At 42.0% G+C, this 27,115-nt stretch overlaps 1 protein-coding gene across 1 annotated transcript in view; it reads right to left on the bottom strand.

The window, feature by feature from the left end:
* Positions 1–598: 598 nt before the first annotated feature.
* glb1l (galactosidase, beta 1-like) overlaps positions 599–27,115 on the bottom strand; it is a 54,863-nt gene continuing 28,346 nt past the window's right edge. Inside the window, exons 9-16 of the mRNA XM_060930459.1 lie at positions 25,063–25,103; positions 22,935–23,053; positions 22,702–22,776; positions 22,505–22,594; positions 6,553–6,666; positions 6,335–6,466; positions 5,948–6,166; positions 599–1,114 (exon numbers count right to left, since the gene is read on the bottom strand). Of these exons, the coding sequence (XP_060786442.1) occupies positions 917–1,114; positions 5,948–6,166; positions 6,335–6,466; positions 6,553–6,666; positions 22,505–22,594; positions 22,702–22,776; positions 22,935–23,053; positions 25,063–25,103 (988 nt within the window). The 3' untranslated portion in view covers positions 599–916. The remainder of the gene's footprint in view (positions 1,115–5,947; positions 6,167–6,334; positions 6,467–6,552; positions 6,667–22,504; positions 22,595–22,701; positions 22,777–22,934; positions 23,054–25,062; positions 25,104–27,115) is intronic.

Raw genomic sequence — 27,115 nt, 5'->3', positions numbered from 1 at the left:
ATGTGATGCAGTGCCGTCTAAGGGCCCGAAGATCACGGGCACCCAGTATGGTTTTCCGGCCTTGACCCTTACGCACAGAGATTCTTCCAGATTCTCTGGATCTTTTGATGATATTATGCACTGTAGATGATGATATGTTCAAACTCTTTGCAATTTTACACTGTCGAACTCCTTTCTGATATTGCTCCACTATTTGTCGGTGCAGAATTAGGGGGATTGGTGATCCTCTTCCCATCTTTACTTCTGAGAGCCGCTGCCACTCCAAGATGCTCTTTTTATACCCGGTCATGTTAATGACCTATTGCCAATTGACCTAATGAGTTGCAATTTGGTCCTCCAGCTGTTCCTTTTTTGTACCTTTAACTTTTCCAGCCTCTTATTGCCCCTGTCCCAACTTTTTTGAGATGTGTTGCTGTCATGAAATTTCAAATGAGCCAATATTTGGCATGAAATTTCAAAATGTCTCACTTTCGACATTTGATATGTTGTCTATGTTCTATTGTGAATACAATATCAGTTTTTGAGATTTCTAAATTATTGCATTCCGTTTTTATTTACAATTTGTACTTTGTCCCAACTTTTTTGGAATTCGGGGTTGTATGTATGTATTTACACATGTATGTTTGTCTTTTATATATCTATATATATCTATATCTATATATCTATATCTATCTATATATATATATGTGTGTGTGTGTGTGTGTGTGTGTGTGTGTGTGTGCTCCTACAGAATGATGCGTATGGCAGGAGGAGCTGATAAACCAGCTATTCAGTGTGTAATTATAATATTTAATAATCCTTATATAATAAGGAACCATACTCCTTATATCTTTATTATTCTTTCAAAAACAGTGTTCTGATTTTAGTACAATAATTTTTTAATACTTTATTGTGTAGAGAAGTGTGTGTGTGTGTTTCACACAGCCATGTTGTTGAGTTGTGGGCGGTCCGTAAACACCACTCGTCTGTGATAGGCTGCTTTCTCCAGCTCCAGCACGGTGATGTTGTTCGTTAATGTGGCGCTGATTAACGATGCAGGAACATACAGCGTGTGCTGAGGACCACGTTCTGGCCAGAACCGGCCCACATTAACACCGTTAATGAACACCTGACCCTGACAAACACAAACAGATGCACAATGACAATCAAATTCTCAATAAATATTAAAATAGATTGTTGACTTGTTGATCGTAGGGCTTGTGATGATATACAAGGATGCCCAAGTTTGAAATAACATAAAGTAACATAAAAGTGGCCCGTGTCACTTGTTTGTCTTTTGTGGGTGTGCAGCTTTTGATGAGAAACTGTACACTGCAAAAAATGATATCTTAGCAAGTGAAAATATCTTGAAAATAGTTGAAACTATCTAACATTTCCTATTAGAAGAATACAAGACACCAATTCTGAGATTATTAAACCTAGTTCTAGATTGCAACCAACTTATTCTAAGATGTCTTATCAAGTAAAAATATCTGTCCATGCAGCAAGATCATTTCACTAGTATTGTCATTTTCTCCTCAAATTCAGTTTTCAGTTTTTTGCAGTGTAGTAGCTAGATATATCTTCTAATGCTAACTAGTTAAATACAAAATCACGCACTAATCAGTGTGAACATGGATGGTTTGATTTACCTGTTACATGTTCATATTGGCTTCATACTCAGATTAGCATAACGAACTAACTGTGAGAGTTGTGGTCAGAAGTTTGCATGCACTCATCATGGGCATTAATGTCATTGTAATTTTGGGCTGTTTGATTGACTACAACTGGTAGTTTCTCTTTGCCAGCATGAAAAGGATTTGTTTGACAGCACTCATGGATTGACCAATACTCAGAACCATGGGAAAGTCCAAGGAACTCAGTGAAGATCTAAGAAGGAGAATTGTAGCTTTACACAAGGTGGGAAGGTCTCTTGGAGCCGTTTCTAAACAACTGCAGATTCCAAGATCATCAGTTCAAACAACTGTACATAAGTACAAGTTATTCGGATGTCTCACCACTTTGGCAAGGTCTGGAAGAAGACCAAAACTGTCACCCTCAGATGAGAGGAAATTGGTTAGGATGTTCAGGAACAACCCAGAAACGACCAAGGCACAAGCCTGCCATGAACTGGAAACTGCTGGAACACCAGTGTCACTGTCCACAGTGAAGTGAGTTTTACATAGTCATGGACTGAGAGGGTGCCGACCAACAAAGAAGTCCCTGCTCCAAAATCGACGCCTTCAAGCTCGACTGAAATTTGCAACTGCCCACATGGACAAGCCAAATGCCTTCTGGAGAAAGGTTTTTTGGTCAGATGAGACAGAGCTTGAGCTATGTGGCCACAAATAAAAACACACAGGTATGTTTGGAGGAGTAAAGGTGAGGCTTTCAGACCTAAGAATACTGTACCAACTGTCAAGCATGGTGGTGGCTGCATCATGCTCTGTGGCTGTTTTGCTGCCAGTGGTACTGGTGTATTGCACAAAGTAGATGGAATAATGAAGGAGGAGGACTACCTCCAAATTCTTCAACTTCACCTCAAATCAACAGCTAGACAGTTGAAACTTGGACACAATTGAGTGTTCCAACAGGACAATGATCCCAAACATACATCAAAACTGGTTTTGGAATGGATAAAGCAGGCTAACTTTAAGCTTCTGGAATGGCCTTCCCAAAGCCCCGACCTCAACCCTATTGAAAATTTGTGGACTACTCTTAAAAGCCAGGTCTGTGCCAGGAAACCAACCAATTTAAAAGAACTCTACCAATTCTGCCAAGAAGAGTGGTCAAATATCCAGCCAGAATTATGTCAGAAGCTTGTTGAAGGCTACCCAAAGCATCTGATTGAGGTGCAACTTGTTAAGGGACATCTCATCTCATCTCATTATCTGTAGCCGCTTTATCCTGTTCTACAGGGTCGCAGGCAAGCTGGAGCCTATCCCAGCTGACTACGGGCGAAAGGCGGGGTTCACCCTGGACAAGTCGCCAGGTCATCACAGGGCTGACACATAGACACAGACAACCATTCACACTCACATTCACACCTACGCTCAATTTAGAGTCACCAGTTAACCTAACCTGCATGTCTTTGGACTGTGGGGGAAACCGGAGCACCCGGAGGAAACCCACGCGGACATGGGGAGAACATGCAAACTCCACACAGAAAGGCCCTCGCCGGCCACGGGCTTGAACCCGGACCTTCTTGCTGTGAGGCGACAGCGCTAACCACTACACCACCGTGCCGCCTTGTTAAGGGACATTTAACCAAATATTAGTGGGGGTGTATGTATATATTTGAGCCTGTATGTATAATTTTGACCCTGTGTAGCTTAGAACGAGGTGAGGTGGCCAAGTGGTTAGAGCGCTTGACCGCCAAGCGAATGGTCCCTGGTTCGAGCCTCGCCTTGGACGGTGATCTGGGGCTTGACTCCTGTCCACCCAGCAGTGAATGGGGACCTGGTGGAAACACTGGGGAAGTTAAAGGCGGCGAGGAAAGGAACTGGCCACCATGCTGACGGCCTAGACAGAGTGTGCTCTCTAACAGGCACTCCCCAACGTACGTACGAAAACGTATGGGACTCTTTGACTTTGTAGATTAGAGAAAATTCAAACTTGTGCACTCAATCCTTGTTTTTTGAAGTCATTAAAGACGTATGCTGTACAATCATTCCCCCCAGAAAAAGAACCGTTCAAGGAAATCATTAACAGCCCAAAATTACCATGACATTCATGCCCATGATGACTGCATGTAAACTTCTGACCACAACTGTACATACACTCAGCAAAGGCACCAAATTTCTCTATTACTACTACTACTACTAATAATAATAATAAGTTAAATTTATATTGTGCCTTTCTCATACCCAAGGTCGCTTTACAATATTAGGAAAGGTAGGGAGAAAAAAAAAAGTCCACCAAATAAAGGTCAGGATGTCATTCCAATGGTGTAGCAGCCACAGTCCCACCAAAAGGTGCATGAAAACAAGTCCCAAACCGCCTGCACAGCCGCCGCGATGCCACTGGGCAACACCGCCCAGAACACCACGCCATGGATCCACAAAGCGAGCACAGAAGCACCGCCACACAGAGCACTGGTATGTCCCAAACCACTGTACATTTACCAAAAGTAACTGACAACTGAGAATATACAGCTAGAGGGAGCCCAACAGTTACAAGTGCTGGAATTTGAAGTCGCAACCTCGTGATTAGTATCACCATGCTTTAACCACTGACCCACTACTTTAATACACTACTCACTAGCCATAGCACACTCTACTTTGTCTTTAACAAACTCAATATTTATGCTAGCTAGCATTAGTTATCAAGATTTCCCCTGACGCAGGATTCCTGTGTATTTGATGCAGATTTGAATGGAAATTCACCAAAAAAAAACCCCAAATGTGTCAACTTGACGCATAAAAAAACATCCATTATTTTTTATATATTAGTCACATTTACTTGTTTGGGTGTCTTTGTGTCATTATCTTTCACAAAAAAAAAATCAATAAATATTGCTAGAATTACTCATTCCTACATTGGCGAGTTTGGCCATCTAGAGGGGTTTTCCCGTAACCTAAAAAAGGGCTCAACATTAACTCTTTAATTGACTCGTCCACTCGAACAAATAGCAAGATTTTTCACTTGTCCTGACCATAATCTTTTTATTACTGTGTATTTATTAGTTCAATGAAAAGAAAGTGACTGTCACACCCGTGTGCATTGGCACACCTTCACTCGCACACTCTGAACAGCGCATGCCTCTAACAACAAGCATCTGCCCTGGATTAAGAGCAATCAGCACGCGCATAAAAGGACGCTGCCAACACCTACATGGTACAAAGTATTGCGTTGTTTATCACCATTACCGAGCCATTGTTATCGCGTTGTATTCCTGGTTGTTGGCTCTCGTTTCTGTGTTTTGGTTTCCGATCTTGTCCTGCCCAGTTTAGTCTGTCTGTGCCTTGCTTGACCCTTTTGCCTGTTTATCGTTATTGATTCAGCCTGCCATTTTGGACTATATGCCTGTCTGTTTCTTTTACCATAAAGACACTCTTCCTGCACATACATCCGTCTCCAATCAACCTGCACTTACTGACAGTGGTTCATAAAGTTGATCAAAAAGCAGGTATAGTTATGATCATCATTAATCAATGCTTTAATGACTATCACTCATCAAGTGCTACTGTAATTGAAAAACTACTGTACATGTATAAACTATAGTGTAAGACTGCTATTTGACTGAGGTGGCACGGTGGTGTAGTGGTTAGCACTGTTGCCTCACAGCAAGAAGGTCCTGGGTTCAAGCCCAGTGACTGACAAGGGCCTTTCTGTGTGCATGTTCTCCCCGTGTCCGCGTGGGTTTCCTCTGGGTGCTCCGGTTTCCCCCACAGTCCAAAGACATGCAGGTTAGGTTAACTGGTGACTCTAAATTGAGCGTAGGTGTGAATGTGAGTGTGAATGGTTGTTTGTCTCTATGTGTCAGCCCTGTGATGACCTGGCGACTTGTCTGGGGTGTGCCCTGCTTCTCGCCTGTAGCCAGCTGGGATAGGCTCCAGCTTTCCTGCACAGGATAAGTGGCTACAGAAGATGGATGGATGTTATTTGACTGGTTATTTCAGCAGTATCTGTGCCATTTCTGTATCAAAAATGATAACAGTATTTCTGAGTTTTGCTAGAATACTAAGCTGAAAGAATAAAGTGTATACAATGTGTTTTTCAGAAGTGAGAAATTGAAATAAAAGAAACAAACAGCTCTAGATTTTTTTCATTCTTTGTTCAGCATAATGACATCATAACTTCTGGAATCATGACTCAAAAAAAAATTGACTCTCAAAATAAAAACTTGGGAGTCATGTTGACTCTCAAATGAAAATGTCTAGGGAGAACCCTGGTTATAAATATATAAACTGTAAAACTAATTATCCTCAGCTGTTTGGTGATTATATCATAAGAGGATTTAACGCACCTTGGTCCAGCCGGGAAGTTTGATGAAGGTGTCTCTGGAAACACCATTTGGTTTTAAAGTACCAAAATAAAAACTTGGTCCAACGTCTCCTCCCTCTTTCCCATCTGCCTTCCATCCTGACTGCGGCCAGCCGCTCGCAATCACTCCATCGATATCCAAAGGAAAAATTAGCCAATCAGAGAGGATGTCGTTACCCAAGATCAGATTTCCCAAGATGCCCTGTTTGAAAAACGTACACAGCAGACAGAGGGTAACTCACTCACTCACTCACTCACTACCACCACACAGCAGTTAAGGTTTGTTTAAAATCCTCATAACTTTAGGACCTTCATCTATCTACCTCTGAGTGTCTGACAGGTTGTGCTCCAAACACTGTGAGGTTTTTACCTTGTAGTCATTGATTTTGGCACCAAAGTTCACTCTGCCCATGTTCTCCACTAAAAGGTCCAGCTGATCTCCTTCATGCCCAGTCACATTTATCACCAATGTAATGTCTCTCTCCATCACACCCTGATACACCTACACACACACACACACACACACACACTCTAAATAATGCAAGTTCTTTCACCAACACAGCCTGATAAACCTATACACACACTCACCCCATTCACAGAGATGTAGGCACGGTCACGGATGCCGTTCAGTGGTGAGATCAGTGGTGTTTGATCCAGAATGTCCCGTGGTAACCGTGTCCGATACAGCACATATCCATAGTACTGAAATAACATTACAGCTGTATTTATTGTAGTACTTATACATTATAACAATGGCATTTAGCAGACGCTGTTATCCAGAGCAGCGTGGGGAGCCATAGGAGGTCAGGCGCCTTGCTCAAGGGCACTTCAGCCATTCCTGCTGGTGTAGGGAATCAAACCGGCAACCTTTTAGTCCCAAGGCTGCTTCTCTAACCATTAGGCCATGGCTTCCCCATCATCAGCACATATCCATAATACTAAAATTTCATCTCAACATGACTGTACCATATTATTACTATACAGCAATATTCAACTGAAATGACTGATTTAGTGATAGTCAAAAGTTAGGTGATATAAACATATCATCAGAGCAATGCTGAGCTCCGACACATCTACACCATGATAGTTGGTTCTTCCACAGGAGACACACTGGAGTTGGCACCAACAATCAGTGTTTACTTGAGAATGTCTCAACAGCAGAATTTGAGTCTGATTCAATTAGTCCAATTTTCAGTTCAGTTCAGTTTTATTTGTCATGTGTATGTTAACACAGGGTCAACTGTACAATGGAACACATTGGACGAGGTAAGAACCAGAAACAAGTCTCTCAGCACTGGAGCCCTATCGGAGTTTAACAGCAGAGCAACATAAAAATTCCAAGCTGTAGATATAAAATAGAAGTAAAATTAAAGTAAAAATAGAAATAATTAAGAGATGTGCATGCATTGTCTCGGGATAGTGTGGGGAGGGGCATGTAGCACAAGCGCCAGTACTGCACATAGGAGATAGTGATGCAAGTGAGTACCAATAACTGCACATTGCTGAGGACAAATTAAGTACTGACCATGTAAACAGAGTTTTGTGACATGGTGGTGAACATGTGGTATCTTGGGAAACAGTAGAAAGTGAAAAGTGCAGGTGCAGGCGATCCAGTACAGTGCGGAAGGGCAAAATTGAAAATGTCAGGCAAAAAATTCAGAAAATAATTTTAAAATGAGACAATATGATAACTAACTCTATGAATAACAATATAACTAAATCAGATCAGCAATTCATATGTTCTACTAGAAACTGAACTAATTTCACTAATTTCCTCATCAAAATCAACCTGCATACCAGATCCTTTACCTACACATTTCTTCAAACAGATCCTACCAGAAGCAATCAAACTTCTTCTACAACACCGATTCCAAAAAAGTTGGGACAAAGTACAAATTGTAAATAAAAACGGAATGCAATGATGTGGAAGTTTCAAAATTCCATATTTTATTCAGAATAGAACATAGATGACATATCAAATGTTTAAACTGAGAAAATGTATCATTTAAAGAGAAAAATTAGGTGATTTTAAATTTCATGACAACAACACATCTCAAAAAAGTTGGGACAAGGCCATGTTTCCCACTGTGAGACATCCCCTTTTCTCTTTACAACAGTCTGTAAACGTCTGGGGACTGAGGAGACAAGTTGCTCAAGTTTAGGGATAGGAATGTTAAAATTTAAAAATTTTGAAATCTTCAAATTTTGATTCGTCTGACCACAGAACAGTTTTCCACTTTGCCACAGTCCATTTTAAATGAGCCTTGGCCCAGAGAAGACGTCTGCGCTTCTGGATCATGTTTAGATACGGCTTCTTCTTTGAACTATAGAGTTTTAGCTGGCAACGGCGGATGGCACGGTGAATTGTGTTCACAGATAATGTTCTCTGGAAATATTCCTGAGCCCATTTTGTGATTTCCAATACAGAAGCATGCCTGTATGTGATGCAGTGCCGTCTAAGGGCCCGAAGATCACGGGCACCCGGTATGGTTTTCCGGCCTTGACCCTTACGCACAGAGATTCTTTCAGATTCTCTGAATCTTTTGATGATATTATGCACTGTAGATGATGATATGTTCAAACTCTTTGCAATTTTACACTGTCGAACTCCTTTCTGATATTGCTCCACTATTTGTCGGCGCAGAATTAGGGGGATTGGTGATCCTCTTCCCATCTTTACTTCTGAGAGCCGCTGCCACTCCAAGATGCTCTTTTTATACCCAGTCATGTTAATGACCTATTGCCAATTGACCTAATGAGTTGCAATTTGGTCCTCCAGCTGTTCCTTTTTTGTACCTTTAACTTTTCCAGCCTCTTATTGCCCCTGTCCCAACTTTTTTGAGATGTGTTGCTGTCATGAAATTTCAAATGAGCCAATATTTGGCATGAAATTTCAAATGAGCCAATACAGGTAGTCGTCGACTTACGACCTATGCAACTTACGACTGATCGACTTTACGACCGTCTGGTTATGACTGGCAAGTGTTTCCCAGCTGAGCTAGCTGAGCATACAACAGTTTCCGCCCCAGCTCCAGGCACATGCGCAGTCTCTCTCTCGCGCGCTCCATCATACAGTTTCCGCCCCAGCTCCCGGTTTATGAAACGAGCAAATGCTCCCGCCAGCCTGAGCGCTGCAACAGCTGATGATGACGTAGACAACCCACAGCCAAGCACCAGTGATGCCAGCGGTCACTAAATTTTGTATTTTGCTATGTTTTACATTTGTATTTTGGTATGTTATAAACTAAAATGTTTTCTATTTTTCACACCTGTATTTCGTATTTTTTGTTTTGCACATATTAAACGAATTGTACTGTACGCAGTGTAGTATGCAGTGTTTGACTTAAACCAAATAATGAGCCAAGGTAATGAAATAAGAAAATGTTGATAAAATAAGACATTAAGATGATTACAATATCATTACACATCACAATATACTTACATTCATTTAACATAGGCCGACTTACGACCAGATTGGTTTACGACCGGTCAGTCGTAACCAAACGCAGTCGTAAGTCGACGACTACCTGTATTTGGCATGAAATTTCAAAATGTCTCACTTTCGACATTTGATATGTTGTCTATGTTCTATTGTGAATACAATATCAGTTTTTGAGATTTGTAAATTATTGCATTCCGCTTTTATTTACAATTTGTACTTTGTCCCAACTTTTTTGGAATCGGGGTTGTAAAAATAATGCTTAGCACTGGCTATGTACCTAAATCCTTTAAACTAGCAGTTATCTCATATATATATATATATATACACACACAGTGGATATAAAACGTTTACACACCCCATTAAAATGATAGGCTTTTCTGATGTAAAAAAATGAGACCACGATAAATAATTTCAAAACTTTTCCCACCTTTAATGTGACCTATAACCTGTACAATTCAATTGAAAAGCAAACAAATCTGTTCGGGGGAAAACATAAAAAATTAAAAAAACGTACAATAAGCTGGTTGCATAAGTGTGCACGCATACCCTTAAACTAATACTTTGTTGAAGCACCTTTTGATTTAATCACAGCATTCAGTCTTTCTGGGTCGGAGTCTATCAGCCTGCCACATCTAGACTTGGCAATATTTGCCCACTCTTCCTTGCAAAAGCGCTCCAAACCTGTCAGATTGCGAGGGCGTCTCTTGTGCACAGCCCTCTTCAGGTCACCGCACAGATTTTCAACTGGATTTAGGTCTGGGCTCTGGCTGGGCCGTTCCAAAACTTTTTTGGGGTCATTGTCATGCTGAAAGATGAAATTCCTCTTCATCTTCAGCTTTCTAGCAGACACCTGAAGGTTTGGGGCCAAAATTGACTGGTATTTAGAACTGTTCATAATTCCCTCCACCTTGACTAAAGCCCCTGTTCCAGCTAAAGAAAAACAACCCCAAAACATGACACTGCCAGCACCATGCTTCACCGTGGGTATGGGGTTCTTTTGGTGATGCACAGTGTTGTTTTTGTGCCAGACATACCTTTTGGAATTGTGGCCAAAAAGTTCAACCTTGGTTTCATCAGACCAAAACACATTTTCCCACATGCTTTTGGGAGAGTTGATGGGGTTTTTTTTTGCAAAATTTAGCCAGGCCTGGATGTTTTTCTCTGACCCTACCTCATAGTCCAGACATGTGGAGAATACAGGAGATTACTGTCACATGTAGTACACAACCAGTACTTGCCAGAATTTCCTGCAGCTCCTTCAGTGTTGCTGTAGGCCTCTCGGCAGCCTCCCTGACCAGTTTTCATCTTGTCTTTTCATGAATTTTGGAGGGACATCCAGTTCTCGGTAAGGTCACTGTTGTCCCATATTTTCTCCACTTCTTGATGACTGTCTTGAGATTAAATCAAAAGGTGCTTTGCAAAAAAAATACATCATGAGGAACGAGATGAGGAACTGCTGCGCAATAATTCCGACAGAAACATGGCTTAACTCATCAATGCCAGACAATGTTGTTAGCATCGAGGGGCTAGCTACATTTCATGCTGACAGGAGCTGCGCACTAAACAGTAAATCCCAAGGGGGTGGTTTGTGTATTTATATCGATAACAATTGGTGTAAAAATGCTAAGTTGGTCTCAAGCCATTGCTCACTGGACATTGAGCTTTTGACTGTAAACTGTAGACCATTCTATCTGCCCAGGGAGTTTACTTTCGTTTCCATCACTGCTGTACGTGCCCCCCCAGCGCTAACACAAAGGAGGCTATGAGTGTTCTCTACCAGACTATCAGTGAGTTGCAATCCACTCATACTGAGGGCTTTTTCATTGTGGCTGGAGATTTTAACCAGGCCAACATGAAGACAGTTCTCCCTCACTTTCACCAGCATGTGGATTGTGCAACCAGGGGAGAAAACACATTAGGTATTGCCTATACCAACATGAAGGATGCATTCAGAGCAGCCCCCCACCCCCACCTTGGCTCTTCTGACCATTTATCCATTATGCTAATCCCTGCATATAAGCCCCTGCTGATCAGAGGGAAAGTTACAGTGAGGCAGGTGAGGGTGTGGTCTGAGGGGGCTATGGAGGCACTACAGGACTGTTTTGAGTGCACTGACAGGGACATGTTTAAGGCAGCTGCCACTTACAATGATCATACCAGCATAGATGAGTATGCCATGTCTGTGTTTAAGCCCCCTGCCCAAGGACCACAGATGAAAATTAGCTGTATAGCTAACTCTGGTATGGGACTTGTTCTGTACATGGCCCCTGCTAAATAAACTAATAAACTAAACTAAACTGTGTCAGCCTACATCAATAAATGCATGGATGACATCAGCGACATAAAGAGCATCACCACCCGGGCCAACCAAAAACCCTGGATGACTTATGAATACGCAAAATGCTAAAGGCACGGAACTCAGCCTTCAAGTCTGGCGACAAGAAGGCACTGAGAACAGCGAGAGCCAACTTGAACCATGCCATCAGATTAGCAAAGCGCGCTCACAGTCAAAAAATCCAGGACTTTTTCCACGACGCCACCAACACCAGGGATATGTGGCAAGGCATACGGGCTATCACAAACTACAGGATAGCCCCTCCCGAGTGTGATGATGACGCGGACTTCCTCAATTAACTCAATAACTTCTTTGGGAGGTTTGAGGCACTAAATAGTACTCCTGCGGTGAAAGCTGTTCCCTATCAGGATGAAAAAGCACTCTGTCTTGATGCAGCTGAGGTGCGGAGGACTCTGAGGAGAGTCAACACACAGAAGGCCCCAGGCCCCGATAATATTCCTGGTCAGATGCTCAGGGAATGTGCAGACCAGCTGGCTCATGTTCTAATGGACATCTTCAACACCTCACTGGATCAAGCCAAAGTCCCATCATGTTTCAAGACTGCCACCATCATCCCAGTACCAAAAAACCTCAAATCACATCACTCAACAACTACCGGCCCATCGCACTCACCCCCATTATGATGAAATGCTTTGAGAGGCTGGTAAAGGAGTACATCACCTCCAGGCACCCTCCCACATTTGACCCCTTCCAGTTTGCCTACCAGCCAAACCACTCCACTGAAGACGCCATCTCTTCTGCTCTTCACCTGAGCCTTGCACACATGGAGGAGAAGAACACTCATGCGGATGCTGTTCCTGGACTTCAGTTCAGTGTTTAATACCATCATTCCACAGCATCTGGTGAACAAACTGGGTCCCCTGTGCTTCAGCACCCCCCTATGCAACTGGCTGCTAGACTTCCTCACTGAAAGACCACAGTCAGTGCAGGTTGGACAGAACACCTCCACTGTCATCACCCTCAGCACAGGCTCCCCTCAGGGCTGTGTCCTGAGCCCTCTGCTGTTCACTCTGATGACACATGACTGCGTTCCCAGGGCTGCCAGCAACCACATTGTGAAGTTTGCGGACAACACAACAGTGGTGGGCCTCATCAGGGACGACAACAACCTGGCCTACAGAGAGGAGATGGAGCAGCTGGTGGGCTGGTGCAGGGAAAACAACCTGATCCTGAATGTGGACAAAACTAAAGAGATCATTGTTGACTTTAGGAAGAACCAGCCCAGCCATGCTCCACTTCTCATCAACAACATGGCTGTGGAGGTGGTCAATAGCACCAAATTCCTGGGGGTGCACATCACAAACAACTTCACCTGGTCTGTGTGTAACACAGTAACACACCGCGTTACTGGTCAAGAAGGCACAGCAGTGTCTGCACTTCCTGTGTAGGATGAGGAGAGCCCACCTGCCCCTGCCCATCCTCAATATATTCTACAGAAGCACCATAGAGAACATTCTGACCAGCTGCATCTTTGTGTGGTGTGGAGGCTGCAGTACCTCTGACTGGAAAAATGTGAGGAGAGTGGTGAGGACAGCGGAGAAAATCACTGGGACTTCTCTTCCCTCCATTCAGGACATCACACCTAAGTGCAGCATGTCCCGAGCCAGAAACATCATTAGCGACCCCTCACACCCTCACTATGGTCTGTTCTCCCCTCTGGCCTCTGGAAAGAGGTTCCGCAGCATTCGGTGCAGAACCACCAGGTTCTGTAACAGCTTTTTCCCCCAGGTCACCAGACTGCTGAACTCTAAATCCAAACTCTAAACTTCTATTTATACTTGAACATTCCTAATTCCACAGGTCACTTTATACTATTGCACTTTATTATTTTTGCTGCTGCATAATTTAATACACTTTCATATTTAATTCTGTGCTGAGACAAATTGCAACAAAATTTTGTTCTGTGTACACTTGTTGCATACCGAATGACAACAAAGGTTATCTAAGTCTAAGACTGTCTTCACTGTGCTCCATGGTATATCTAATGCGGTGGAAATGTTTTTGTCCCCTTCTCCTGACTGATACCTTTCAACAATGAGATCCCTTTGATGCTTTGTAAGCTCTCTGTGAACCCTGGCTTTTGCTGGAGGATGTAACTGAGCAAATGTCTGAATTTTAGATTAGATTAGATTAGATTAGATTAGATTAGATTAGATTAGATTAGATTAGATTAGATTAGATTAGATTAGATTAGATAGAACTTTATTGATCCCTTTGGGAGGGCTCCTTCAGGGAAATTAAAATTCCAGTAGCATCATTACAGAATAAACAGAGAATAGAAAATAGAGAAAACTTCTAGATAAATTAAGCATTTACATATACAAATATATTAAAAAAATGAAAAAAGTCCAGCAGGAGAGGTATTGCACATTTATATTGCACATTGTCCGGTATTGCTTTTTGTCAGGCTAGGCTACTGCTCCTTCCCGTCCTCTGTCCTCCTGTTCCCCCTCCTCCCCCCCAGAGAGGAGTTGTACAGTCTGATGGCGTGAGGGACAAAGGAGTTTTTGAGTCTGTTCGTCCTGCACTTGGGAAGGAGCATTCTGTCACTGAACAGGCTCCTCTGGTTGCTGATGACGGTGTGCAGAGGGTGACTGGCATCGTCCATGATGTTCAGTAGTTTGTCCATAGTCCTCTTCTCTGCCACCGTCACCAGAGAGTCCAGCTTCATGCTGACCACAGAGCCGGCCCGCCTGATCAGTTTGCCCAGCTTGGATGTGTCCTTCTTTTATGTGCTGCCCCCCCAGCACACCACGGTGTAAAACAGGACACTGGCGACCCCTTTATTTGTGGTTAATCAGAGTCATTTTAATTGACGGCAGATGTGTACCCAAAAAGACTGAATGCTGTAATTAAATCAAAAGGTGCTTCAACAAAGTATTAGTTTAAGGGTGCGCACACTTATGTAACCAGCTTATTGTACGTTTTTTATTACCTCACCCGGGATGGAGTCCACCGGGGGCGAGGTATTGTTTTCGGTTGGGTTTCTTTGTTTCTTTCTTTGTTTTTTTGTTAACAATATTACGGGAACACAGCTGGATCAATCTTCATGAAACTTTCAGGATAGATAGGCATTGGACTCAAATAGAACCTCCAACATTTTGAGGGTCATCCAGTCAAGGTCAAGGTCAAAGTGACCAAAAAGATAAAAAAAAACCAAACAAACTCTGAACTCAGACTGCAGGAGTGCTGTCTCAGAAAGACTCCTCCCACAAACACGCTGATTGGATCACTACCTGCTTCATTTGCATACACTGTTGTCATTGGATGGTTTCTTGGTTAGTTTACATATGCAAAGAAAGGGGGTTGGCCACGCCCACTTTTCAACCCCATTGATAAAAACTTCCCCACTCTGTTGATTTATTATTATAATTACAAATTAAAAATAAATGGACTAAAGAAATCGCTTTCAGACATGTTTATGGTTATTCCAGAGGGAAAGTGCGTTCCACTGAGCTGTAGCGCCGGGCCATTTCCGGGAAATAAGAGTTTGGGTCGTGGCGACAGCGTGTGTATGTCAGCCTCGGTTCGGAGGTTTCAGTTTGGAAAACTGTAAGAGGGAAGAGTAGAATAATATAAAGTACAGACACTTGGTATATTTTACTTCTGTGATATTTAAATTGTTCATTTTTGGATTATGCTTCATTTTGTGGTTACTGCCTCATCTCGGGCGAGAGGGTGAGCTAGCATACAGGGATGAGGTGGAGCGGATGTCAGAGTGGTGCGAAGTCAACAATCTGTTCCTCAATACCACCAAAACAAAGGAGCTGGTTATTGACTTTAGGAAAAACAAAGCTGACATCCAGCCACTCATCATCAACGGGGCCTGTGTGCAGAGGGTCCCGGTGTTCAGGTTTCTCGGCACTGAACTGGAGAACGACCTTGCCTGGAGTGCCAACACCAAGGAGCTGCTGAAGAAGGTGCAGCAGAGACTGTATTTCTGAGAATCCTCAGAAAGAACTGTCTCCCCCAAAATCTGCTCCGGGCCTTCTATCACTGCTCCGTAGAGAGAGAGTGTGCTCATGTACGGACTGTGTGTATGGTACGGCAGCTGCACATCCTCAGAGAAGAAGGCGCTCCACAGGGTCGTTAGGGCAGCAGAGAAAACAATAGGCTGCCCCCTCCCCACCCTGGAACAGATTTACACCTCCAGATGCCACAGGAAAGCAATGGACATTTCAAAAGACTCTTCACACCCCAGTCATTGTCTCTTCCAGCTTTTGCCATCAGGCAAGAGATACAGAGCAATGAAAACCAGGACAAACTGCCTAAAAAACAGTTTTATCCCAAAGCAATCATGGCTTTAAACTCAAATGTGCAATAAAACTATTCTTGGCTAATGTGCAATTTGTGCAATATATCTCATCTCATCTCATTATCTGTAGCCGCTTTATCCTGTTCTACAGGGTCGCAGGCGAGCTGGAGCCTATCCCAGCTGACTACGGGCGAAAGGCGGGGTTCACCCTGGACAAGTCGCCAGGTCATCACAGGGCTGACACATAGACACAGACAACCATTCACACTCACATTCACACCTACGCTCAATTTAGAGTCACCAGTTAACCTAACCTGCATGTCTTTGGACTGTGGGGGAAACCGGAGCACCCGGAGGAAACCCATGCGGACACGGGGAGAACATGCAAACTCCGCACAGAAAGGCCCTCGCCGGCCCCGGGGCTCGAACCCAGACCTTCTTGCTGTGAGGCGACAGCACTAACCACTACACCACCGTGCCGCATGGGTGTATATTTTTTCTTATCAGTGCAATCTGTGTACATACAGAACCAAAACAATTCTGTTCGTACTATTTGAAGTGCAATCCGTGTACATATAGAACCATACAATAGATTTCTGTTTATAGTCTGTTTATACCATTTTACTAGTGCAACTCTGTATATTTTACCATTTATTTTTATACTTTATTTGTTCTCCCCTTTTTTTCTTTTTTTTTTCTGTAACTCATAATGCGTCAACAGCACCTTCAATTTCATTATACCTTTGGAAAAGTGACAATGACAATAAAGTCTTATCTTATCTCATGGAGTAAATATATATGCTATATTTACTGTATGGACATGGGATCAGAAAACTATTTTATTTTTAAGCAGGAGCTACAGGGACCCATAGGGGACGCATTTTTTTTTTCCCCGATATCTTCCTTCATATTCATCATAAGTGCTACCAGGCGAGGTTTGTTTTGCCTGGCAAAACTTGTTTTTTGTTTTTCCCCTGGACAGATATGTTTGTTTTTCAATTGAATTGTACAGGTTATAGGTCACATTAAAGGTGGGAAAAGTTTAGAAATTATTTATCATGGTCTCATTTTTTTTACATCAGAAAAACCGATCATTTTAACGAGGTGTGTACACTTTTTATATCCACTGTGTGTGTGTAAAAAAAAAAAAAATATATATATATATATATATTTGTGGTCAGAAGTTTACATGAATGTCATCTTGGAAATGAATGTCATGGCAATATTTGGGCTTTCAGTAATTTCTTTGAACTGTTCTTTTTCTGTAGCAGAATGATTGTACATCATACAGCTTTAATAATAAAAAAAAAAACACTGGAATTTGGTGCACAAGTTTTAATTTTCTTTGGGTTTTCTGAAATCAGCACAGGGTCAAAATTATACATAACGGGTCAAAAATATACATACAGCACACCTAATATTTGGGTAAAATGTCTCTTTGCAAGAGTCACCTTAACCAAACATTTTTGTTTCCCATGAACAAGCTTCTGGCAGAATTCTGGTTGGATATTTCACGACTCTTCATGGTAGAATTGGTAGAGTTCAATTAAATTTTTTTTTCTTCTTGGCATGGACTCGACTTATAAGCACGGTCCATATATTTTCAGCAGGGTTGAAGTCAGGACTTATTTTAAGCTTAATGTTCGCCTGCTTTATCCTCCACAACCAGCTCTGATGCGTGTTTGGGTTCATTGTCCTGTTGTAACTCCCAAGTCGTGTTCAAGTTTCTGATGGTTTATGTTGAAGAATTCTGAGGTAGTCCTCCTTCGTCTTTATTCCATCCACTTTGTGCAATGAACCAGTTCCACTGGCAGCAAAACAGCCCCAGAGCATGATGATCCTACCACCACCACCAGCTGGTACAGTGTCCCTCTGTACATGGTGGTCATTGTGGCCAAACAACTCAATCTTTGTCTCATCTGACCATACAGCTTTCCTCCAGAAGGCTTTTTCTTTTATAGATATTTTAAATTCGTTTCTTAGACAAGGATTTTTTTTTTTAAGCTTGTTACCTCGTTAACAGTTTCGGCGTGAATCTCCCGCCTTCTTCAGAAACAGTCACCAGATGTCGAGTGGTGACGTGCCTTATCAGCTGATGTTGCGTTACGGAGGCGTGAACGTCACGCCCAATTTGACAGGTAGTCCACGCCTCCTGCTGTCAGGTCGCTCCTCCAGGACGGCGCTCCAGGTGTGTGACAGCGCTTACGCTCCCTCATCCCGGTTCATCGTCCTCTGCGCCCGCTTACGTATCTCCACTGCCTCTAAAATCCAACGCTGGAATCTATTTTCTTCAGCGCGAATGACTCTGGCCTCTTCCCAATTCATTATGTGATTTTGTCGTTTGCAGTGGTCTGAAATGGCTGATTTTAAGTTTTCTTGGTTTGCTTTTTCTTTTTCGGATCTTGTGAGTCTTTTTGTTGTTCCTTTTTCACTCTCTATTTGGTGTTCTTTCCTGCGAGTGTGGAAGCATCTGCCCGTTTCACCAATATAGACTTTATTGCATGAACGGCAAGGGATTTCATAGATGACGTTGCATTTATTGTCCAGTTGTATTTTGTCTTTGGGGTGAACTAGCAGCTGTCGGAGGTTCTTGTACGGTTTGACCGGGGTGTTGATGTGGTATTTCCTCATGGATCGTTGGATGCGTTCTGTAACTCCTTTTATGTATGGTAGTGTGACAAAGCCCCGGTTTGTTTTTTTCTTTTATTTGTGTCTGTAATTTCCCTTTTCGAATTGCCCACGGTGGATATTGGCAGTTTTTTAATGCCTGTTGGACGTGTTGTTCCTCCTCCTGTCTGTCTTTCTCCTCTGTGATGTTCTGTGTTCGGTCGGATAGTGTTCTGATTACTGACATTTTGTGTGCGATGGGATGTTCAGATGTCCAGAGAAGATATTGGTCGGTATGTGTCGGTTTTCTGTATGTTGTGATTCTAATGTTCCCTTCTTCTGTGTGGTGTATTTTTAAGTCCAAAAAAGCTATTGTCTTGTCCGTTTCCTCTTCGTGTGTGAATTTGATGTTGCCTGTCTTGTCTATGGAGTTTAAATGATCCGTGAGTTGTTGTGTGTGGCCTGTTTTGGTTATTTCAAGAATGTCATCAACGTATCGTTTCCAGAAAATGGGTTTGCAGTCATCCGGTGCTGTTTCTATGGCTCGGGTTTCCAGATCCTCCATAAAAAAGTTGCATAGAGTGGCAGATAGCGGGTCCCCCATTGCAAATCCCTCTTTTTGTCTGTAGATTATGCCTCTAAATTGGAAATATGTGGACGTGGAAATGAAATGTAATAGTTTTATGTCCTGTGCTGTAAGTTTTATGCGTTTTTTCAGGGTTCTGTCTGCTTTTAACCGGTTTTCTACTATGTTGAGTGTGTTTGTGACCGGTGTTTTTGTAAAGAGGGATATGACGTCATGCGATACAAACATTTCATCCTTTTTTATCTTGATTTCCTTTAGTTCTTTCGCCAGTTGTTTTGAGTTTTTGCAGTGGTATTCCGTGAGTCCGAGGAGTGGTTTGATTATGTCTGCCAGCGTCTTGGAAAGGTTGTAAGTAACTGATCCTATACTGTCTACTATGGGTCTTAGTGGTGCTCCGGGTTTATGAATTTTCGGTGTGCCGTATATCCGGGGGGTGATGTCTGCTGTGGGGATGAGGTGGTTGTATGTTTGTTTATCGATTTTATTGTTGTCCATTAACGGTTTGAGTAATAGCTTTAGTCTTTTTTTCTTTTCCTCCATCGGGTCTTTTTTTAATACTTCATATGTGTTTGGGTCCGTGAGCATTTCATTCATTTGTTTTTCATATTGATTAGTGTCCATGATAACCGTGGTCCTCCCTTTATCAGCCGGTAATATTGCTATTTTCTTGTTCTTTGTGAGTGTTCTGATGGCTTCCATTTCCTGTTTAGTTGTGTTTCTGGGTGGCGGTTTAGCTGAGGTGAGGATGCCTGCTATTTCGTTCCTTACTGCTGCCTTCTGTCCTTGGTCCTGTATCATGTTGCACGCTAGTTCCGTGGCTAATATGAATTCTTCATGCGGGATTTTATTTGGTGTGATGGCATAGTTTAGTCCCCGTGAGAGTATAGTGCGTTCTGCTGTTGTTAGTGTGTGTTTAGACAGGTTGCAAATCCATTTTTCGTTTGTTTGCTTGTCCTTGCATTTATTTTGTTTCTTATTGATAAGTCTGTTCAGTTTTTTAATATGGCGTGTTTTTGTTTTTGAAAACTCTTGTTCTTGTATTGCATTCAGATGTTCTTCCATATTTTTTTCCATTTCACTGCTGAATTTGAACCGGCGTTTGAAATCTTGTGTTCTTTGTGCTATTTCTGTGTTTAAATTGTTGATTTTGTTAGTCGTGCATCTGATTCTTTCTCTTACCAGAGTCATTCGCGCTTTTTCGATGGTCCTTTCCGCGTTTCTTGTTGGTATCGGATTTTTTATGTAGAGGCTTGCTGGAATGACGCCTTCGTCTCGGCAGCGGAGATTGAAGCGGAGATGGTTTCTTTGTTGCGCCAATTTTTTTCCTAGCTTTTCCAGGTAGCGTACCTCTTTGGCACAATCTTCTCCATAACTTATTTTTAATATGTAGTGGATGTTCATTATGTCTAACTATTACAGATATTTTAAGTTCGTTTCTTAGACAAGGATTTTTTTTTAAGCTTGTTACCTCATTAACAGTTTCGGCGAGAATCTCCCGCCTTCTTCAGAAACAGTCACCAGATGTCGAGTGGTGACGTCACCACTCGACATCTGGTGACTGTTTCTGAAGAAGGCGGGAGATTCTCGCCGAAACTGTTAAAGAGGTAACAAGCTTGAAAAAAAAATCCTTGTCTAAGAAACGAACTTAAAATATCTGTAATAGTTAGACATAATGAACATCCACTACAGGCTTTTTCTTTGTCCGCGTGGTCAGCTTCAAACTTTATTTAAGCTTGAAGGTGTCAATTTTGGAGCAGAGGGTTATTTCTTGGATAACAGCCTCTTAGTCCATGATGATCTGAACTGTAGACAGTGATCCATCAGCTTCCAGTTCATAACAGGGCTGTGCCATGGTGATTCCCAGGTTGCTGCTGACCATCCAAACCAATTTCCTTTCAGCTGAGGGTGACAGATTGGATTTTCTTGAAGCAAAGTGGCTTGGCAAAGTGACTACACCTCACAATAACTTGGATACAATTGTTTGAACTGATCTTGGAATTTGCAGTTGTTTAGAAATGGCTCCAAGAGACATTCTAGAGATGTGTATATCTGCGATCCTCTTTCTCAGATCTGCACTGAGCTCCTTGGACTTTCCCATTTTACTAAGTGTTGGTCAATCCAATGAGTGCTGTAAACAAACCCTTTTTATGAAGGCACAGAGAAGCTACCAGCTGTAGTCAATCATGATCACTAACAGGAAGTTAAGAGACCTCGGCCTTGGCAAAATAAGAGACATTTTGGAAGTTTCAGCACCTCTGAATTAACAATCTAAGTGAGTGAGTGTATATTTTTGACCCTGTATGTATAATTTTGACCCTGTGTTGATTTCATAAAACCCAAAAAAAATTTAAACTTGTTCATCAAATTCTAGTGGTTTTTTTATTAAAGCTGTATGCTGTACAATCATTCTGCCACAGAAAAAGAACAGTTCAAAGACATTACTGAAAGCCCAAATATTGCCATGACATTCATGTCACTGTATGTAAACTTCTGACCACACCTGTATATATATATATATATATATATATATATATATATATATATATATATATATATAAAGAGAGAGGCAGACAGACACACACAGGGATATATTTAAGAGTTATTCCATGAAATCGAGTCGTACATGAGCTGATAGTCGATGAGGCGCGTAGCACCGAGTTGTCTATAATCCATGTATGACAAGATTGAGTGGAATAACTGTTTTATTCTATCCACATTCACTGGATTTTGAGAAACAGAGCATTTTTACTGTTATTTTTTGCAAATTGGATAAATAAAAACTTTTTACAAAATCTCCGACAAAATCATTTCTGCTTAGAATGTAAACAAACCAATGAAATGACAGGAGCAATTTGTGAAAAATGTGATAATAATAATTCTTGAAAAATGAAAAAAATACATTCTTACCATCAAATACTTTTATTCCATATTTCTGTTTTTTGGTTTTTTTTGGGGGGGGGTCTTCTTCTTTAGGGTTTTTTGGCGGTTAGCAAACTAACTTAAAGGTGAATTACGACCACCGACTGGGCTGGAGTGTGGAACAAGGGGGGGGGGGGTATATTCTTTTAGCTATTTCTGTTTCTTTTAAATACTTGATAACAATTTTTGGCATTTTGTTTTTGAGTAGAGTTTTTATTTCATCCTCGGTTGGTTCAGCAACACGCTCTGCCATTTTGTTTTTCTCTACTCACGGTATATGAGCCGATATCCTAGTAGTAGAGTAGCCAATCAGAGTGCGCGACTGCTCATATCCTGTTAATGTGAATAGAATAAAGGCAGAGGGACAACTCTTACTTGTTTGATCTCCTCAAACGTTAGTAGCTTTGGTGACTTGACAGGACCCTGAGGTGATAAGATCTCCAACAAACCACTGACATTACCAACCTAGAACACATTTTATAAAAAAAAATCTAATATAGCCATCTCTGTTTTTATGTATTATTCTTTATTTGTTGTATTTATTAAACTGATGTTAAAAATAATCTTTTCACCTGTTGTAGCATTATAAAACCATACGCCATCTTTGGTAAAGCTGGAGGCACTGGTCCAACTGGAATATCACGGAACTGAAAATGTTAAAATAGAGGAATTTATACGTGTTAATTATTATAGATATATGGGTGGAGATGATGACAGAACTAACTGTCAGATAATATCAACACACTACTATCAGACTATTCACTCCTATAATGTAAAACAGTGTTGATTCGAATTGTGCTCATACGTCTTTAATGACATCTCTGATGGCCAGCAGTTTGTTAGTTGGATCTCCAGCTTCTGATAACGGAGCATCATAATCATAACTTGTCACTACAGGACGGTACCTTGTATCATGATCCGCTCCTAAACAGGAAATAAACACAAATAACCATAAAGAACACAGGAAGTGGCCCAAGCACACTCTATTCACTAGTTAATATCAGCCATCGTCCCTCACACTACTATTACCATCATGCTAACACCAACTTCATGCTAATCTTAGTGTAACTGTAGCCCTTAGCTCATGTACAACCCCGATTCCAAAAAAGTTGGGACAAAGTACAAATTGTAAATAAAAACGGAATGCAATAATTTAGAAATCTCAAAAACTGATATAGTATTCGCAATAGAACATAGACAACATATCAAATGTCGAAAGTGAGACATTTTGAAATTTCATGCCAAATATTGGCTCATTTGAAATTTCATGACAGCAACACATCTCAAAAAAGTTGGGACAGGGGCAATAAGAGGCTGGAAAAGTTAAAGGTCCAAAAAAGGAACAGCTGGAGGACCAAATTGCAACTCATTAGGTCAATTGGCAATAGGTCATTAACATGACTGGGTATAAAAAGAGCATCTTGGAGTGGCAGCAGCTCTCAGAAGTAAAGATGGGAAGAGGATCACCAATCCCCCTAATTCTGCGCCGACAAATAGTGGAGCAATATCAGAAAGGAGTTCGACAGTGTAAAATTGCAAAGAGTTTGAACATATCATCATCTACAGTGCATAATATCATCAAAAGATTCAGAGAATCTGGAAGAATCTCTGTGCGTAAGGGTCAAGGCCGGAAAACCATACCGGGTGCCCGTGATCTTCGGGCCCTTAGACGGCACTGCATCACATACAGGCATGCTTCTGTATTGGAAATCACAAAATGGGCTCAGGAATATTTCCAGAGAACATTATCTGTGAACACAATTCACCGTGCCATCCGCCATTGCCAGCTAAAACTCTATAGTTCAAAGAAGAAGCCGTATCTAAACACGATCCAGAAGCGCAGACGTCTTCTCTGGGCCAAGGCTCATTTAAAATGGACTGTGGCAAAGTGGAAAACTGTTCTGTGGTCAGACGAATCAAAATTTGAAGTTCTTTATGGAAATCAGGGACGCCGTGTCATTCGGACTAAAGAGGAGAAGGACGACCCAAGTTGTTATCAGCGCTCAGTTCAGAAGCCTGCATCTCTGATGGTATGGGGTTGCATTAGTGCGTGTGGCATGGGCAGCTTACACATCTGGAAAGACACCATCAATGCTGAAAGGTATATCCAGGTTCTAGAGCAACATATGCTCCCATCCAGACGACGTCTCTTTCAGGGAAGACCTTGCATTTTCCAACATGACAATGCCAAACCACATACTGCATCAATTACAGCATCATGGCTGCGTAGAAGAAGGGTCCGGGTACTGAACTGGCCAGCCTGCAGTCCAGATCTTTCACCCATAGAAAACATTTGGCGCATCATAAAACGGAAGATACGACAAAAAAGACCTAAGACAGTTGAGCAACTAGAATCCTACATTAGACAAGAATGGGTTAACATTCCTCTCCCTAAACTTGAGCAACTTGTCTCCTCAGTCCCCAGACGTTTACAGACTGTTGTAAAGAGAAAAGGGGATGTCTCACAGTGGGAAACATGGCCTTGTCCCAACTTTTTTGAGATGTGTTGTTGTCATGAAATTTAAAATCACCTAATTTTTCTCTTTAAATGATACATTTTCTCAGTTTAAACATTTGATATGTCATCTATGTTCTATTCTGAATAAAATATGGAATTTTGAAACTTCCACATCATTGCATTCCGTTTTTATTTACAATTTGTACTTTGTCCCAACTTTTTTGGAATCGGGGTTGTATGTGGAAGAAGGCAGTTATATCTTTTGTCTGCTCAGTGACACAGCATGAACAATAGCTGCATGCACAAGTCACAGAAGAAGCACATGTTAGCCTGTACGTTAGCATGTGTTAGCCTGTATGTTAGCATGTGTTAGCCCGTTCATCCTCCCTGGTTGGCTAACCTGTAAAATATCCTAATACAGGAGAAAAGGGGATAGAGATGAAGATTATTTTAATGTGATTTTAATCGTACACACCGTTCCAGTAACCAAAGTTTGTCCCTCCTTCAAACATGTACCTGAAGAGAGAGAGAGAGACCCAGCTTGAGTTAAATGTCCTGAAACAGATTTCAGCATTAAACTCTGAAATATACACAACCTTAACGCAGTGATGAGGCTAGAAACAGTGGGTGGGCACAGATTTGAAAAGAAGTATCACATGCTAGCAGTCAAAGGAACGTAAATGACAGCAGAAAGCACTATCTCATCTCATTATCTGTAGCTGCTTTATCCTTCTACAGGGTCACAGGCAAGCTGAAGCCTATCCCAGCTGACTACGGGCGAAAGGCGGGGTACACCCTGGACAAGTCGCCAGGTCATCACAGGGCTGACACATAGACACAGACAACCATTCACACTCACATTCACACCTACGCTCAATTTAGAGTCACCAGTTAACCTAACCTGCATGTCTTTGGACTGTGGGGGAAACCGGAGCACCCGGAGGAAACCCACGCGGACACGGGGAGAACATGCAAACTCCGCACAGAAAGGCCCTCGCCGGCCGCTGGGCTCGAACCCAGGACCTTCTTGCTGTGAGGCGACAGCGCTAACCACTACACCACCGTGCCGCCCCAGAAAGCACTAATACAATTAAAATTGAACTGAATGCACACTCTGCCTTAGCTACAGCAGAAAAAGAAAACACACATTTCAGGAACGCTGGTAATCTCTGGGCTTAACATGAACACAGCAGAGTGGACTGTTACAGAATGCACAGAGTAATGCCCAACATTACACCTCAACTAAATCCAGCAGCTGAACACATCACACCCAGTGTTAGAGATTACAATTGATTACAGACGAGAATTTAATGTCAGTGAAACACCAGGTACAATTATCCAAAATTACACAGCCGCACAGCCAGATGACGTGAAGCTAAATCACACATTTTGAGCTGCTTGAACAATCAATATCAACACAGAATAAACAGAAGAGCATTGCCCCACCTTTGAATAACATTTACACATGAGCTTTTGTCAAGGCTTAAAGCAAAGACCAAATTATCCAAAACTGTAGTAGCTGAATTCCAGTATCCTGATGACAATGGTGTTGCAGCACAATCATCCAGAGATCTACAAATCATTCTTCATGCTTTCCACTATGCTTACAGCAAACTTGGCCTTAAGATCAATGTCAAGAAAACCCAGATACTCTTCCAGCCTGCACCAAAAGATAACACTCCACCAGATATCAAAATTGGGGAGTCAACACTTGTAAACGTTGATAAGTTCTCATACCTGGGCAGCATAGTCTCTGCTGATGCTGACATCACAGCTGAAGTACATCAGAGAATAGAGCAAGCAGCAACAGCTTTTGGTAAGTTGAAGAACAGAGTTTTCTCTGACTCCGATATTAGGCTGGACACAAAGAGCAAGGCGTACAAGGCCATTATCATCCCCACCTTGCTCTATGCATCAGAGACATGGACCACATACCACAGGCACCTAAAAGCCCTTGAAAAATTCCACCAAAGATACCTCAGGAACATCATGAACATTAAGTGGCAGGACAAGAAAGCCAACCTCAGTGTCTTAGAGCAAGTCAATACTGACAGCATTGAGAGCCTCATTGTCAAGAACCAACTCATTGGACAGGTCATCTTATCAGGATGGAGGATTCACAACTGCCAAAACAGATATTTTACTCAAAATTGGCAGAGGGAAAGAGAGACCGAGGGGGACAGAAGAAAAGGCATAAGAATAACCTGAAGGCCAACCTGAAAAAATGTAACATCAACATCAATAACTGGGAAGAAATTGCCAAAGACAGAGTCAGATGGAGAGCTGAAATAAAAAAAGGGATAACGAATTTTGAACAAGGGAGTAGAGAGGAGACTGAAGACAGGAGCAGGAGACAGACAGACAAGAGAAAGCTCCCTAAACTTAAGTTACCGCCAGCGCTGGACTGTCCAGAATGCAACAGAACCTTCGAGGCCCAGAATGGACTTTATAGTCACTACTGAACTTTTCATCAAATCATCACATGATGGATATCAGACCCCAATCTTCTGAACAGAAGTGGAACCAAC

This window comes from Neoarius graeffei, chromosome 9, assembly GCF_027579695.1.
Source record: "Neoarius graeffei isolate fNeoGra1 chromosome 9, fNeoGra1.pri, whole genome shotgun sequence".
In the NCBI taxonomy this organism is placed as follows: domain Eukaryota; kingdom Metazoa; phylum Chordata; class Actinopteri; order Siluriformes; family Ariidae; genus Neoarius; species Neoarius graeffei.
This window is presented reverse-complemented; position numbering and strand designations above follow the sequence as displayed.